General features: G+C 32.3%; 4 protein-coding genes across 5 annotated transcripts; 1 reads left to right on the top strand and 3 right to left on the bottom strand.

Moving 5' to 3' along the window:
• On the bottom strand, positions 1-6,286 carry LOC105679495 (tubulin alpha-1 chain-like). 2 transcript variants are annotated; one of them, XM_012379559.2, is made up of 9 exons: positions 6,092-6,286; positions 2,749-2,971; positions 2,414-2,518; positions 2,006-2,202; positions 1,733-1,825; positions 1,264-1,449; positions 904-1,152; positions 524-687; positions 1-295 (listed from the first exon to the last, which is right to left on the bottom strand). In XM_012379559.2, exons 1-9 carry the CDS (start codon positions 6,092-6,094, stop codon positions 169-171), a joined length of 1,347 nt encoding a protein of 448 aa, XP_012234982.1. In that variant the 5' UTR covers positions 6,095-6,286; the 3' UTR covers positions 1-168. The 2 variants fall into 2 exon arrangements, with proteins under 2 accessions (XP_012234982.1, XP_012234981.1); XM_012379558.2 differs by lacking the exon at positions 6,092-6,286 and adding an exon at positions 3,498-3,891.
• Positions 6,287-6,407: 121 nt separating this feature from the next.
• Positions 6,408-8,959, bottom strand: LOC105679492 (chromatin assembly factor 1, p105 subunit). The gene is made up of 6 exons (XM_012379556.2): positions 8,683-8,959; positions 8,218-8,350; positions 7,814-8,117; positions 7,472-7,735; positions 7,170-7,397; positions 6,408-7,097 (listed from the first exon to the last, which is right to left on the bottom strand). Exons 1-6 carry the CDS (start codon positions 8,821-8,823, stop codon positions 6,536-6,538), a joined length of 1,632 nt encoding a protein of 543 aa, XP_012234979.2. The 5' UTR covers positions 8,824-8,959; the 3' UTR covers positions 6,408-6,535.
• Positions 8,960-9,046: 87 nt separating this feature from the next.
• Positions 9,047-10,142, top strand: LOC105679496 (transmembrane protein 138). Its single transcript, XM_012379560.2, has 4 exons — positions 9,047-9,318; positions 9,407-9,479; positions 9,599-9,773; positions 9,857-10,142. The coding sequence occupies exons 1-4, from the start codon at positions 9,185-9,187 to the stop codon at positions 9,961-9,963; spliced, it is 489 nt and encodes a 162-aa protein (XP_012234983.1). The 5' UTR covers positions 9,047-9,184; the 3' UTR covers positions 9,964-10,142.
• On the bottom strand, positions 9,587-14,614 carry Dref (DNA replication-related element factor). Its single transcript, XM_012379550.2, has 4 exons — positions 12,857-14,614; positions 12,355-12,770; positions 12,120-12,268; positions 9,587-12,043 (listed from the first exon to the last, which is right to left on the bottom strand). The coding sequence occupies exons 1-4, from the start codon at positions 14,288-14,290 to the stop codon at positions 11,715-11,717; spliced, it is 2,328 nt and encodes a 775-aa protein (XP_012234973.1). The 5' UTR covers positions 14,291-14,614; the 3' UTR covers positions 9,587-11,714.
• Between the last annotated feature and the right edge of the window lie 64 nt (positions 14,615-14,678).

Genomic DNA, 14,678 nt, shown 5'->3' with positions numbered 1-14,678 from the left:
TAGAAGAATGTATAAATAATTTATTTATATAGGTACGATTGTTCGTATATATACCGCCAATAGTGACAGGTAAACTAGAGGCTTCGTATTATCAGATAAGATATGTTGGGATACGCATATAAATATTGAATCGATGCATAAGATTAAATCGATGTAATGGCCAGTAATTCAGTACTCTTCTTCTTCCTCAGTGTTAACGGCGTCTTCTTGCACTTCGCGGTAATCGAGCTCTAAGGCGGCCAAATCCTCCCTAGCTTCCGAGAATTCACCTTCCTCCATACCTTCCCCGACGAACCTACACATCCATTACATTGTATTCCCTTTCTGATAAGTTACAAGGTTGCGTATGAATAAATCACACCTTATAACGAAAAATCCTTGCGCCATAATGAATATTTCAAGCAATATATCAGAAATACTTTTCACATTAAATTAGGTTATTGAACGATATATATCGAAAAAAATAAGAGGAGACACTATTTAAATAAACTTTTTCAACTAGAGAAATTTCTATATGTCTTACCAATGCACAAAAGCTCGCTTGGCGTACATGAGATCGAATTTATGATCGAGTCGAGCCCATGCATCCACGATTGCTGTTGTGTTGCAAAGGCAACATACAGCTCTTTCCACTCGAGCGAGATCGCCACCAGGTACAACGGTTGGTGGTTGATAATTTATTCCCACCTATGACAAAGATATTTGCATTGACACTTGATTTTGATCCAGTAAGATTTTTATAAATAAATGAATTGAATAAATTGAACTCATGAGAATCTATTTTTTAAAGTAAATTAAAAATTAGAGATTAATTGTATTATTCTCAAAATCCTTTTTATTGTTTTATTTATTTTACTTTTATTTTTAATTCTCTTCTAAATTTTATTTGTTTTAATTCTCTACCTTGAATCCCGTCGGGCACCATTCAACAAATTGCACATGTTTTTGCCGTTTTATTGTCGCAATTGCTTCGTTTACATCCTTAGGCACTACGTCGCCTCTATACAGTAAACATACTGCCATGTATTTTCCCATACGCGGATCGCAATTCACCATTTGATGATTCGGTTCGAAGCAGGAGCTTGTTATCTCCGAGACGGTCACTCTTTCATGTCCGGCCTTTTCCGCTGATAATACGGGTGCATATGTAGCCTATATCATTAAAATGCAATAATTAAAACACAATAATTGACCAAATAATCGTCTATTTTAATTTTATTACTAATGTAAATTTTAATTTTAGAAAAAGGTGTTCAATCTTACAAGCGGAAAATGGATTCTTGGATAAGGCACAAGATTCGTCTGGAATTCGGTGAGATCAACATTCAGAGCTCCGTCAAATCGTAAACTGGCGGTGATGGAAGAGACCATTTGTCCAATCAGCCGATTGAGGTTCGTGTAGGTAGGTCGATCAATGTTCAAGTTTCTCCTACATAACTCATAAATGGCCTGCGGATAACACGCGATTAAAGACAGACGACTTTGCTATTACTGTGTGAAAGAGCAGCATGATGAAAGATATAGTCGCAATAAATTTATTTTATATGTAGAATATTTGACAGGACATGCAAGTTTTCTGATCATAAAATTGCGAAAAATAGCTGCTATTTCATCAATCGATTTTTCAATATCTGATTTACAGAAGCAAATAAAGAATTCAGATGTTCAGAATAACTTATTTAACTTTTACAAATATACTTAATTTGAAATTCTCATGCATAAAAATACAAACCTGATTATCTACAATGAATGCCACTTCACTATGTTCTAATGTCGGATGAGTGTATAGAATCGCGTTGTAAGGTTCCACTACCGCAGTCGATACCTATAAAAAATAAAAACTCTTTCAAACTCACTAGTCGAATAATTAATCAACTGAATAATTTTGTAATTCTAAGGAACAAAGTTGCAAATTTGCAAATAGGGATGTATATATTATATTCATTGGTCAGTCAGAATCAAAATGAATCAATTGAAATATCCTATATGTAGGGTATAATGTTACCTGTGGTGCTGGATAAATGCTAAAAGTCAGTTTGCTTTTCTTCGGATAATCGGCAGATAGTTGTTCCATGAGCAGACTTGAGAATCCGGATCCTGTACCACCGCCGAACGAATGGAAGATCAAAAAACCTTGCAAGCCTTTGCACTGCTCGGTCAATCTGCGTATTCTATCCAAAGTGAGATCTATAATCTCTTTCCCTGAAAATCGCATAGACAGTTAAGACTAGCATAGGCATTTGGTAAAATCTATATAAAACTAATTTATATTATTGATTTTTTTTAAAGCAAATTTTTTATTAATTAAAAAATTTTTTTATGTATATTATTTTCTTTGAGGACTACATGTATCGACATGATTAAACTTCATCATGTTAGAAATATATAGCTGTAACAGAAAACTTTAAAATACCTATCGTGTAGTGACCCCTGGCATAATTATTAGCCGCATCCTCCTTCCCGGTAATCATTTGCTCCGGATGGAACAATTGTCTATAAGTTCCTGAGCGAACTTCATCTGATATGTTAAAGAAACAAATCGTTATATATTATCTCAAAATCGAAACTGTTTGTTTGGGGGGATTAACAACTAAAATTCCTACATTTTGTAATTTATCATTTTAAAGTCCAATAACACATTTATTTTCCATAACATTGTAGCTTTAAAATTGTATAATTTTGAATGAATAAATTGTTACATATTTTAATTATAATCGAAAATCGACAGCTATCGCTTGGAACACTTGCCTACAACCGTCGGTTCGAGGTCAACCAGCACTGCTCGTGGAACATGCTTCCCTGAACCTGTCTCGGAGAAGAACGCATTAAAGGAATCGTCTCCAGAACCCACGGTGGTATCAGCAGGCATTTGCCCATCTGGATGGATGCCGTGTTCCAAACAATAAAGCTCCCAGCAGGCGTTCCCCATTTGCACGCCCGCCTGCCCTATATGAATTGATATGCATTCTCGCTGTGAACAAACAAATAAATAGGTATTTATCATTTTTTCTTATAAACAACATAAATACATAATAACATCCGCAATTTAAGGGGTCTAGAATCGATAATTATTTAGAAAAGAAAAACATTTTCTCTCGATCTGCAATTTTTATCTTTGATTCTTCGTCTTTTTGAGTAAAGATACTAAAAACTAATTTATGGACTGAATATGTAATAAATTAAGTAGAAAAATTAATTAATTTTTTCTTTTTAAATATACAGTGAAATGTAAAAAAATAGTATATTGTTATTGGACAATTGATAGACTACTGGAATTAGCTTCTAGTTTTATAACCATTAATTATTAGAAATAATTGATATTCATAGACATAAGTCCATTATGCTTCTATTACATCGCATAAATGATCATATCACCCTTAGGCATCGTTAAAAAATTTACGATACCTTTTACCGTCTTTACAGCCTCGTAAGGACAACATAAGATGCACGAATCGTTAAGCGATAAATATCAGTAAAAAACTTAAAATATTAATTACCTTTTTCGCCATTTTTAAAAAGGTTTTATTTCTGTTTAGTTGAATGAATGTTTAGATGAACACAGAATAATTGCTAGCTATACACACACTCATAGAAAATTGGGCGAAACAGAAACACGAAAGTCGTATAATAATCTCAAGACACACGAAGGTACTTAATCCAGTACTTTGATTAATTTCATTAACTGTTTCCTTGCATCCAACACTCACTCAACATAAGTGAAGTTTTCATGACTTCTTAAAAATTTTTTTGTAAATTTACAGATTTTATTAAATTCACTGATAAAACTTGTGTGTTGTGATATATTTTGAAATATTCTCGATAATTACTACATGAGAGATAATTGAAACAGATAAATAAATTAAAAAGACTTTACAAGAACTTGTTTTGCAAAGTTATGAACTTTTCATTTTGGAAATAAACTTTATTAAATTTTATAATTGATCCATTCTATTTTATCCGAATGTCGATTTATTAATTCTAATTCTCACAGTCCGAAATTTAAATAATAGATATCTCAAAAGAAATTAAATAATTAAATATTCAAAATATAAAATTTTGTACACGTTATTTCAAGACAAAATGTTTGTCACAAGTGGCACAAATTTTTGACGAACCGAATACTCAATTAAGCGAAGTCTGTCGATCGAGTTAACAAGATTGACAATAAGAATAGAGCTATGCTTAACAAGGAATGATTACTGACGGCCGAGACGTCGTCGACTAAAACAGTAAGACTTTATCCTATCAACAACGTCTAGTAGGAAAAAATGCCCACCTTGACCTGACGTATCTTCCATTAATAAATGAGCCATGTCCTAAAATTGAACATCTATACCGACATGTCTATAGCCGGCCTACTTTCCGGCCAACTTACAAACGCACATGGACAGTGTGTTGTCTCTCGCGCATCACGATATTATATATTCTATATCTGCATGGTACGGTAAAAATCGATTTTTTACAGGTTGACACGCTGTAACCATAGCAGCTTAATCGAACATCAAGACTGCATGCCTGCATGTGACACGATTGCGCGATGAAGATGATCCCACGTGAGTAAAGAAATCAGTTTCATTGTTCATTGATAAGATGGCTGGGCCAAATATGGCCACCTGAGCTTTAGACACATTGCTCTTTTTTTCAACAGAAATATTTGAAGATTTATTCAAGCATATTTTTATTCAAATATTTAAAAAAAAATATAAGTTTAAAAAAAAATTGCAAGTTTAAAAGAAAAATTTATTTGACTTTGGATGGCTATTTCCAGCGTAGATTAAACTCAATCGACGATTCAAACTTGTCGACAAAATTGTAAACATAAAGACTGAAGTATCATTGCCAAAAGGAGAAAAAATTTTAAACCTTTGGTAACAATACTTCTTCGTGTTTGCAAGTTTGAATCGTCGATTAATCAACGCTGGCAATAGTCTTCATGTGCTTATTCACATTGAATGACACAATCAGAGGATCTAAAAAACCGTTGCAATTGTAAGAGTCATAGAGGAAGGAAATGATTTCACTAATATGAAATTGTCGATCGACATGCATTTGTGGTGTGGATCGATACTTCATAATTCAAGTTTCGCGTGTGGCTTTCAGAATATACAGGATATCTATCACAAGCATTACATACATTCTTTAAACTATAGATATTATATAACAAACTAATATAAAAAAATATATTTGTAACATAAGAATAAGAGATAATTATTAATGACATTAATATTTGACTTAATGTTCCAAAAATAATCATAAGCGTATTTTTGAAAATTCACGTTTTATCAAAACGTTAAGCTCGAAAAACTGCACTAAGTAATAAGAAATTATGATACAGCAAAAAATATTTTTGTTGAGAGAGTATTACTTTTAATATTTACACATTTGATAAAATTGCATTTATTGCCTCTTTTCTAATACGAGTTTTTTAAATTCACTTCTCAATCATTCTTCGAGTTTTTTTGCACTTGCTTGATTTGGAGGATAACTTATTTCATAAAATTATTTATAGAAATAGTTAAAAATTTATAGTGCACGCGATATGATATTTACCGAGTTGTGTACTTCATGTCTCTCTGTGACATATGTAGTACACATATTCTATGTACTTTACTAAGAACAGAGTTACTGTACAAAGACACGTATAATTCCTATTATCAGAATGTTTACAAAAACACATATTCATATAATAAATCGATAGAAGAATTGTATTGATTGAAGAAATAATATATTGCTATAATTTATAATTAATGCAATATAAGTTACGATAAAATTTAGATATAAATGGCAGGATTGTTGAAAATATCTGCAGTTACAATTACAGATTTTGATTTTTTGAAAATGTACTTTGTGTATTATAAATGATTTCTTGTTTTTTATATAAATGCACACATTAATAGAATGAAAAAGTAATGGAATGCCTTTATATTAATGCTGTCGAATGTTTTTTTCATGTTAAAGTTCTATTTTTTCTAAAATATCTACTTTAATGCAATCAAATTAAAAATCTTTTCGTTAAAATACATATATATATTTTTTAATGCCAAGTATAATGGAAAATGATGCAAACGCGATAGAGAAACAAAGTACTCACCATTTTTCTGGTTGCACTTGGTAGCAAGCAACGTGTCGGACCGTACTACGTCTCGATCACTGTCTGACTTCGCGGATAGTCCGATCACTGTACTTCACCGTTTAATAGTAGCGCTATATACAATATTTGCTCAAGCGACGCGGATGTGTTACTATAGTACTCGCGACAATGTACACATATATACGGATGCACATCTGCGTATCAGTTACGCTATAGAAGACTTGTGGAACTGGTTCAAGGTATAGGAATAGGTTCTTCTCTTCACACTTTCTCTCTAAAATTAGAGATTAAGGCATTTTGTATATATGTTTTCACATAATTTATCACTTAATATTTATATTTCTTATACCATACATTTCGAACATTCTCTCGTAATCAATATTCTAGATTATAAAAATAGTTCTACAATTGAAAGTTATGTATAAGTCTTAAAAAGAGTCTATTTTATTTTTCTGCACAAGTAACTATTGTTTTTTGCCTCTTTGGACTCGACAAAGTTATTAATTGTACTCTTCTAGGGGTTTTGTGACATATGATCGGTGCAACATCCACTTTCGGTGGAGTAGTTTTCGCTTTTGTTTTGGTCGTGTCATTAATGCTCTCTTCATATACTAATTTGATGTCTTCTGTTTCTTCTGTATCCTCATTTAATTTCTTGATCGTCTGTAAATCATTGATTTCTGATGTAATACTATGCTCGCTCATGACTTTCTTCGATTTCTGTCCATTAAGTTCTTCAGGCGGATCATTTACTATTGTTTTAGTATCACACTTTACAAGATCAATATCCATTGCACAATCGTCTATGTCAAACGTTGTTAAGTTGCTTTTCATTGGATTGTCTTTCATTTTGTTCGAAGATTTTTTGCCAGAACTTTTAGGCGTCTTCTTCACCGCACTAACAGGTTCCTTTTCATAAATTTTACCTAGTTCACCTTCTTCAAAATGTATTACAGAACAATAGCCATCGCTTGAGGCAACGATTAAATTTTGGCCATCACTGGACCTAAATGAAAGACAAAAAAGAAATTGAGACTCGGAAGTAATTCAAATAAATAACGTATATATAATCACATACCATGAAAGATCATTCAGTCTACCATAGTGAATAAGTGTTATCACACCAATAGGAGAAATTTGCTGTGTATCATAAATTAATATAGAACTTTGCGTTGCGACAGCAAATACCATTCTATAAGGCAGTGTTATCAAAGCGTCTGGACCATTCTCTCGCAATTCGAAATACACGGGACAACATCGTACAGCTATAGTACATTCGTTTAGAGTTGGCAAAATCATTATCGGTCTGAAAAGTACACTTTTGCTGTTAAAATTGCCTTTTTTTAAATCAAATTAGAGATAATTTACTTTTATACTGACTCTTTTATATTATGCCTAGAGAAAACAATCGTTGCATTTGATATAGTTTCTGTAGTCTCATGTGATTCTATTATTCCGGAAGGAACAAAAATCAATGATCCGTCTATAGAAAAGGTCAGCCTCCGAAAAAAAGATTTAAATGTGTCGTCATAAAATAAACGTACAAGTTTCCTCTCAAGTGGACTTTCGGATGATGTTGGGATTACGGATTTATAAACACGTTGGACGACTTTCTTTGTAGCAATACTTATTAAGCGGCAGTGCCTAAAAACAATACATTTTATGATTTATATTAAAAATTCATGTTTTCTTCCTATAATTTTTAAATTGTGGATTACGTACCTGTCTGTGCTAATGGTGCAGACATATTGATTACAAGGATCCCAGGACACTCCTTGGACGAAACCTTTGTGATCCGATAATATTGCAGTTTTAAGGCCTTTCTTAACATCCCATATTATAGCAGTGTTGTCAACTGATCCAGAAATTAAAGAGTTAGAGTCTGGTGACCAGCTGATATCATAAATATCTTCGATATGACCCCTCAACACCTTCCAAGAAGTCCACTGTTCTTTGCTTTCAGTATCATCTGAAGGTGCAGAAGAGTCTCGGTCCTCTTTGATTTTCCACAAGATAATAGTTGATTCTATGTTTTATATTAAAATTGATATGAGTTTAGACTTATATAATAAAAGTACAAGTAATGAGCAATAATACAATAGCATATAGATTTATCAATAGCCAACCATCATCTCCTGATGCTAGAATTTCCTTCGATGGAGAGAATCTTACTACATTTACTGCTCTTTGATGACGTTCCAAGTCTGCTGCAAAGTTTACAGTAGCTCCACCACACTCTGTTGTTATCAAGTGCCATATCTGCATTTAAATACAATCATTTAAATTATCTTTTGCAAATTATTCTTAAATATGTATTGATAATTAAATCAACCGTTGTAGAAAGACTGCTAGAAAATCTTACATCTTACAAAAAACAAAAATTATTTGACAGCATTAATATGACTATGCAAATTCTGTTACTATTTTATTATTATTCTTATACCAATAGCTATAAAATAGTGTTGTTAATGTATAAACATTACAAAAGTTAAAAATTAAAAATTGGTTATTTTAGATATTTCTAGATACATAGAAAAATTTAGGTATTTTTCGAGTAAAACTCTTCACGAAAAAATATACAATTATATTACCAAAACATGACAATCCGCTCCTCCGGTCGCTACTCTCCAAAATGTTTCTCCTTTCAAATTCTCACACAGACTATTTTGTATATCAACACTCAGTACCGGGTCACGGTTATGCCACGAAATTTCAGGAGTAGTACACTTCATTCTTTCGATTAAAATAAAAAAAGAATACGATATTCACACGATATATTAAAAGGGAGAATAGATTATTACACGTAGGTGGTTTTTATATCGACTCTACTTAACCTTCTAGTTGTCATTTTATTCGCGCCAGAAATGTTGGAAAAAATTTATAGATCAGTTAGGTTAGGTAAAAGTAATGTAGCCACAAGAGAAAATTAAAAGTTCCTATATATTTTATGATTTTCTCAAGGCGGATGCACAACGAATCTGTGCTGAATGCGCCGAAAGGTGTTGTCATAGCTACCATTTGAGTGATACAATAAATCATATAAACTGCAAATACATTTAACTTTTATACTGATATCTTTTCTATAGATAGTAAATGACTTCCTTAAGTACAAGACAATATACGGTTGTAATAACCCTGCAATATGTCATACTACTTTTTGACATTTGTGTGAATTCGTTTGCAAGCTTTGCCAGACAGCATCCAACAGATTTGCTGGTACTTTATGTGTATGTAATAACATTCATTTTGTATATGCATTTTTATGGCATTACATCATTATAGAATTATAATATTTAATTATTGTTTTTTCTTCAGGATTCAAGATTTTTGTCTTATTGTGGCTCTTACACTTCTCTTAGTAAACTTCTTTTCTACTTATATTTTTCAGGTGAACATATAGTAACTTCTTTCTCAATAATATCTCAATAGCACTTTTGTTTTCAATCTTATACTATGAACAAAATTTTCACAAGTCAGAGAAATATATAACATGAATTACTTTTTTAGGCAGGTTTAATACAACTGCTGTATACAAGATTCCGCATGACATTAGTATTATGTATTATATATATGATATTATCCATCAGTTTACACACATGGCATATTACCATACATTGGGCGATGCCATTAAAACATTATTGGACAAAAGGATTTCATGCTCTTTATTCTATACAAAGAACAGGTATTGCATCAGAAATCTTGATAGAATAGCTAGGTAGAGTATATTTTCTTGATAAGCATATTTTAATCTGGGTTTTCATAAAGTTGCAGTACTGTATTATTATTTTTATAAGAGAACCTCTCTAAGAATCGGTGATCCAAGATTTTACAAAGGTTCTGCTTGGGTACACAAACAATTGAGCATCTCATAAACATATAGAATTAATATATAAAAATAATGGTAATTTTTATAAAATAGATGTAAGAATACATCTGCATATATTTCAAATTATGTGTATTTGTACAAATCTATACTATTACATAAACAAAGTAAGAAGAGGTGATGTAATATTCAATTCACATACATTAAAATATAAATTCTAAATTTCTATATTGTATGAACATCTTACATTTTGTACTTACATTTATATACATTATGTAGAAAATTTCTGTTACTAAGTATCTGTATACAACTTTGGTGTTTAAGATTTGAGAACTATTTTATACATTATTGAAAAATAATTGTGCCAATGTATATTAATGAAAAATAGATATATTGCTAGTTCATAAAATACTCCATATTTTTATATGAGCTACATATATAATTACTATATGAATAAGAAAAATATTTAATACTTTTATTTTCTTATATCCATTCATTTAGTTGCAAGATATCCTGGTACAAAATTCAAATTACATAGAGCCTTATAATATTTAACTGATGCTATGTCATACTTATATTAATTGCATAATACAGAATTTATTTTTGATACAAATTTCTAATACAATAATTAAAGTTGAAGTAATAAAAGATATAAATTTGCTGAATTCTAACTTCTATAAAACTGTTACTAATATTAGTTTTGTACTAATAAAAGATTTTAAAACTTAATAATATCACAAGTGCACACTTTTTTCTGTGTTATTACACAAGTCAACATAGTATCAATCTACATTATGCATAAGCATAATATAATAAACAAATAATTCTGATTATATGCAATTAATGCTTTTTGTGGGCAAAAATGTAAGAGATATTACAAGAAATATTATTTTTTTATACATAATAATATAAAATGTAAGACAAATTATAAACGTTGAGTCAAATTAAATTTACTTCTAACGGTATAATTATATTATACGCGATATGTATCTTTAAGTTAGCTTTGTAATTTTTATTTATCAAAACGTAGAGATAAATTACAGGAAATGTTCTATTGAATTTATGAAAAATATGCTTGTGAAAAATTCATCAAACAGTTTAATATTTATAATGAATGTGATGATGACCAGAGATATCCTGTGTATAATGAACAATTTAATAATTTACAGAATAACCATCTATATATTATATTCTGCAAATAATTGTACAATGTATGTGATATATAAGTATTTAAAGAGAAAAATGTCGAATTTGTTTTTTGGACGAAATAATCACACGGGATATTTCAACCAAAATATTTATGTAATATTCTAATTAAAATATTCCTTTAAGAAATCTTCCTATAGAAATATATTTTTTTTAGAATATATATTCTATCCTTAGAAATATCTCATGCAAAACCACAAAGTTGATGTTTCTCGCTTTAGAATTATACATACACTGGCGGATCCTGTAAACCCCCTTCCAAGTTAAAAAAAATCAATTTTGCTGTTTCAAGAATCTTAGTAAAAAATGCATTAAACATTAAAATAGGTCGATACCCCCCCCCCCCCTCCCCCATTATCGACATCAGGATCCGCTAGTGCATACATATGTATATATACATACATATCTACTTATACAGAGTTACTTTCATAGAAAGTCTGTATATATTTGTACTTAGATTACATATTTATTTTCAGTATTTCGGTTTTTACTCGATTTTTTGTGAAAATATTCTACATACCACCAGTACTGCGTAATAGCAGTGAGGTATTTTTTTCTTGATTGAAATAATACCCATCAGTTTTAGCATCTTTTTCAAACTTGCATAGTATGATTACCATGTAAGAAAAGTAGTTTGTCGATCAAATGTGGTGGTAAAGCTGCTCGTCTCGTATCATACTGAATCTGCATATCCGCTGGAATTCGGGTGGGAGTTGCGCAACAAGCGGGTACACAGTGATACCTATTCGCTAACTTTGCTAGATTTGGACACTTCGCAGATATCTTAGCCCACCATTGAAGGGGACAATTGTCAAGTTCAGCTATAGATTCCGATTGATACTGTACAAGTTCAAGATCTGCTTTCTCTTCTGCGGGTATTCCAGTCTTTACAGCACATAAACCACCCAGTAATTGCTCCATACCTGCAATCAGTAACAATTTAAAAACGTTTATTTCGTGTTTAGTCTTTAATCGCAAATGCACTGTACGCTCAAGTACCTGATCTACTTTTTTTACTTGGTATTTCATCTTCGCTCTTTATGGCATTGTCTCCAGAGTCTTCTTGAATCAATTTCGTCAACATTTCCTTTATAGGGACGCTAACTATATTTTTATCTTCTTCAGTAACGTACGGCATTGACTTAAACCTGTGTAACAGAGAAGTAGAGATCTTGTTAATAGCGACATACATAAAGCTACATTCAACATGTTTAAGATTTCCATATTAAAATACCTGGGATCCAAGGTAGTTGCAATTTGTAGAACTAAAGTGACATTGTATTCCGCATATCGCTCGTATAACATGTCCGATAAGGATTCTTTAAAAGTCTTCGCAATATCACTGTCCGATTCTTTTATTTTGAGATGCGAAGAGACAAGTTGCCAAAGTAACGGTTTTAGCAATGATATCAGAGGCATTTTTTCTTCGCTTAATGTTATAATTGTAACTTTAAACGGGTCAAGAACATTAACAATATCTTCTATGATTTTCCACTGGTCGTTGCTGATTTCAAACATGTCTTCATTTATCCCTTCTGTACTTTCTAATAACTCTGTAATTATAGTACGACGCAGCACCATCTGTTCCAACATATTATACGTCGATATCCATACAACTGGATAATCCAGTATCATAGCATTTTCTTCCAACTGTAATGAAAATAATACTTATTATAGAATATTTATAAACAAGAACTTGAGAATATTATAAATTCAAAAGAAACTTAATAACATACCTCTAATAATTGTTCTTGCATAGTCAATGTAGTGAATGCACTTGGATGACTTATGATAGCTCCAATAGCTGCTCTACATTTGGATAATATTTGAGCCACTTCAGGATTTTCAAAACAAGCTAGCGCACATACTTGTAGAGTGTGAAGCAAACAGGGCACTAGAGTCAAACCACGATTAGTTAATGCTACAAGTAATTCTGATCTCGAAGTACTAACAACTACTGCTGTTATTCTCTCTATTTTGATGTCCCACTCTTTTAATAGGGAATCTATGATTCTGTCCCAATGATTCTCGTCCCAATCTAACGGTGCATGAAAGGTGCTTAAAATTTTACATTCTAATGTAGCCTCTTCAATATTTTGATAATAAATTGATACAGTCATAAAACACTCATCATTATTCGATTTCCACTCTTCAATTGTCAAAGCTATCTCCGAAGAGATGCAGGATAATGAACTTGCTACTGATTCTCGAAAATTATCATATATCCTTGGTATTATTTCCTGTTCTAATTTGATCTTGCTAGGAATTTCACAAGGCGAACGAAGGGTGGCTACCAGTCTCTGAAACCCACGCCCCTCTACAATCTCTGGCAATTGTAAATCCATTATAATAAATTCAGCTATAGCGTCTGATACTGTTTTCCCATCTACTGACTGATTCGTCACGTTATCTTCTGAAGGCATAAGGAAGGCTATATTCTGATTATTGCTATTCATATTGGATCCACCCTTGATCATAACTCTCAGTGGTTGACCGATTGTAATATCTTCTTCCATGTTTGATAGACTTATGTTAGGATCTGTAACAAACTGTATATCTCCATCTATCTGAACAGTACCGTCCATATTAGTGGTATAAATATATTTTGCTGGACTTAGACCAGTCTTCAATAATCTCTTTTGCGCTTTGCGTTCCTTGTTTTCCTGGAGAACAATCTGTTTAGATGGAGGACAGGTTTGTTCTAATTCCTGCAATTCATGGGCATGCTTATTTTGCAAATGCATGCGTAGATTACTGGTGTTGCGGTTGTAGGCAATTTGCGTCTTACATAGTATACAAACAATCTTCACTTTAGTAAGGATATCACCGTCATCGGTGGCTGGGAATCCAAAGAATTTCCAGTAGATGCTCCTCATCGATGGTGGCACCACCAGTTTCTTATAGGTATATGTGTGCTTTTCCTCCATCATTTTTGCCAATACCATTTGTACATCATTCTTGCTGTCGTTCAACGTGCTGCTCAATTTCGAGCCATTCGTTAACACTGGCTGCTGTTTATTATTCTCCATAACGTCCGTAATTAATACACGCTCACCGGCGTCAACATGTGTATGATCTTCCTCAAAGAATGTATCCACCGTATTTTCCGGTATTCGCGACTTACTTAGAATTATTGTCCGTACTCCATCAGAGTGGTGATTTCGCGGCATTTCAAATGTACTGTCACAAATAAACGTATTCTGTCGTACAGACAAATCTTAGCAAGCGCGTTTGTTGCGTGGCAGCCGCGACTGCACGCGAATTTACCGCGTTCCGATATATCTACTTTCCCTCGTGCGTCCGTCGATGAATTATTTTCGCAGATATCGAAGTTCAATTTCTCGCGTCGAAAAGAACGATGCCCGCGGATCGGCTATCGACTAGCTGGCAACGATGCGATATCGACTTTTGCGTCGTACGTCCAAAAGGGATATCGTTAACTATAGACCTCGCCTGATCGATTCTATCATCGTAATGGCGACCTAATGCTCGAGAAACAGAACAATGAAGAAGCGTCGTTTACTTCCTTTGTTCTGTTCCGCCATGTTATTTACGCAG

The sequence above is a fragment of the Linepithema humile genome, chromosome 4, assembly GCF_040581485.1.
Source record: "Linepithema humile isolate Giens D197 chromosome 4, Lhum_UNIL_v1.0, whole genome shotgun sequence".
Taxonomy (NCBI): domain Eukaryota; kingdom Metazoa; phylum Arthropoda; class Insecta; order Hymenoptera; family Formicidae; genus Linepithema; species Linepithema humile.
This window is presented reverse-complemented; position numbering and strand designations above follow the sequence as displayed.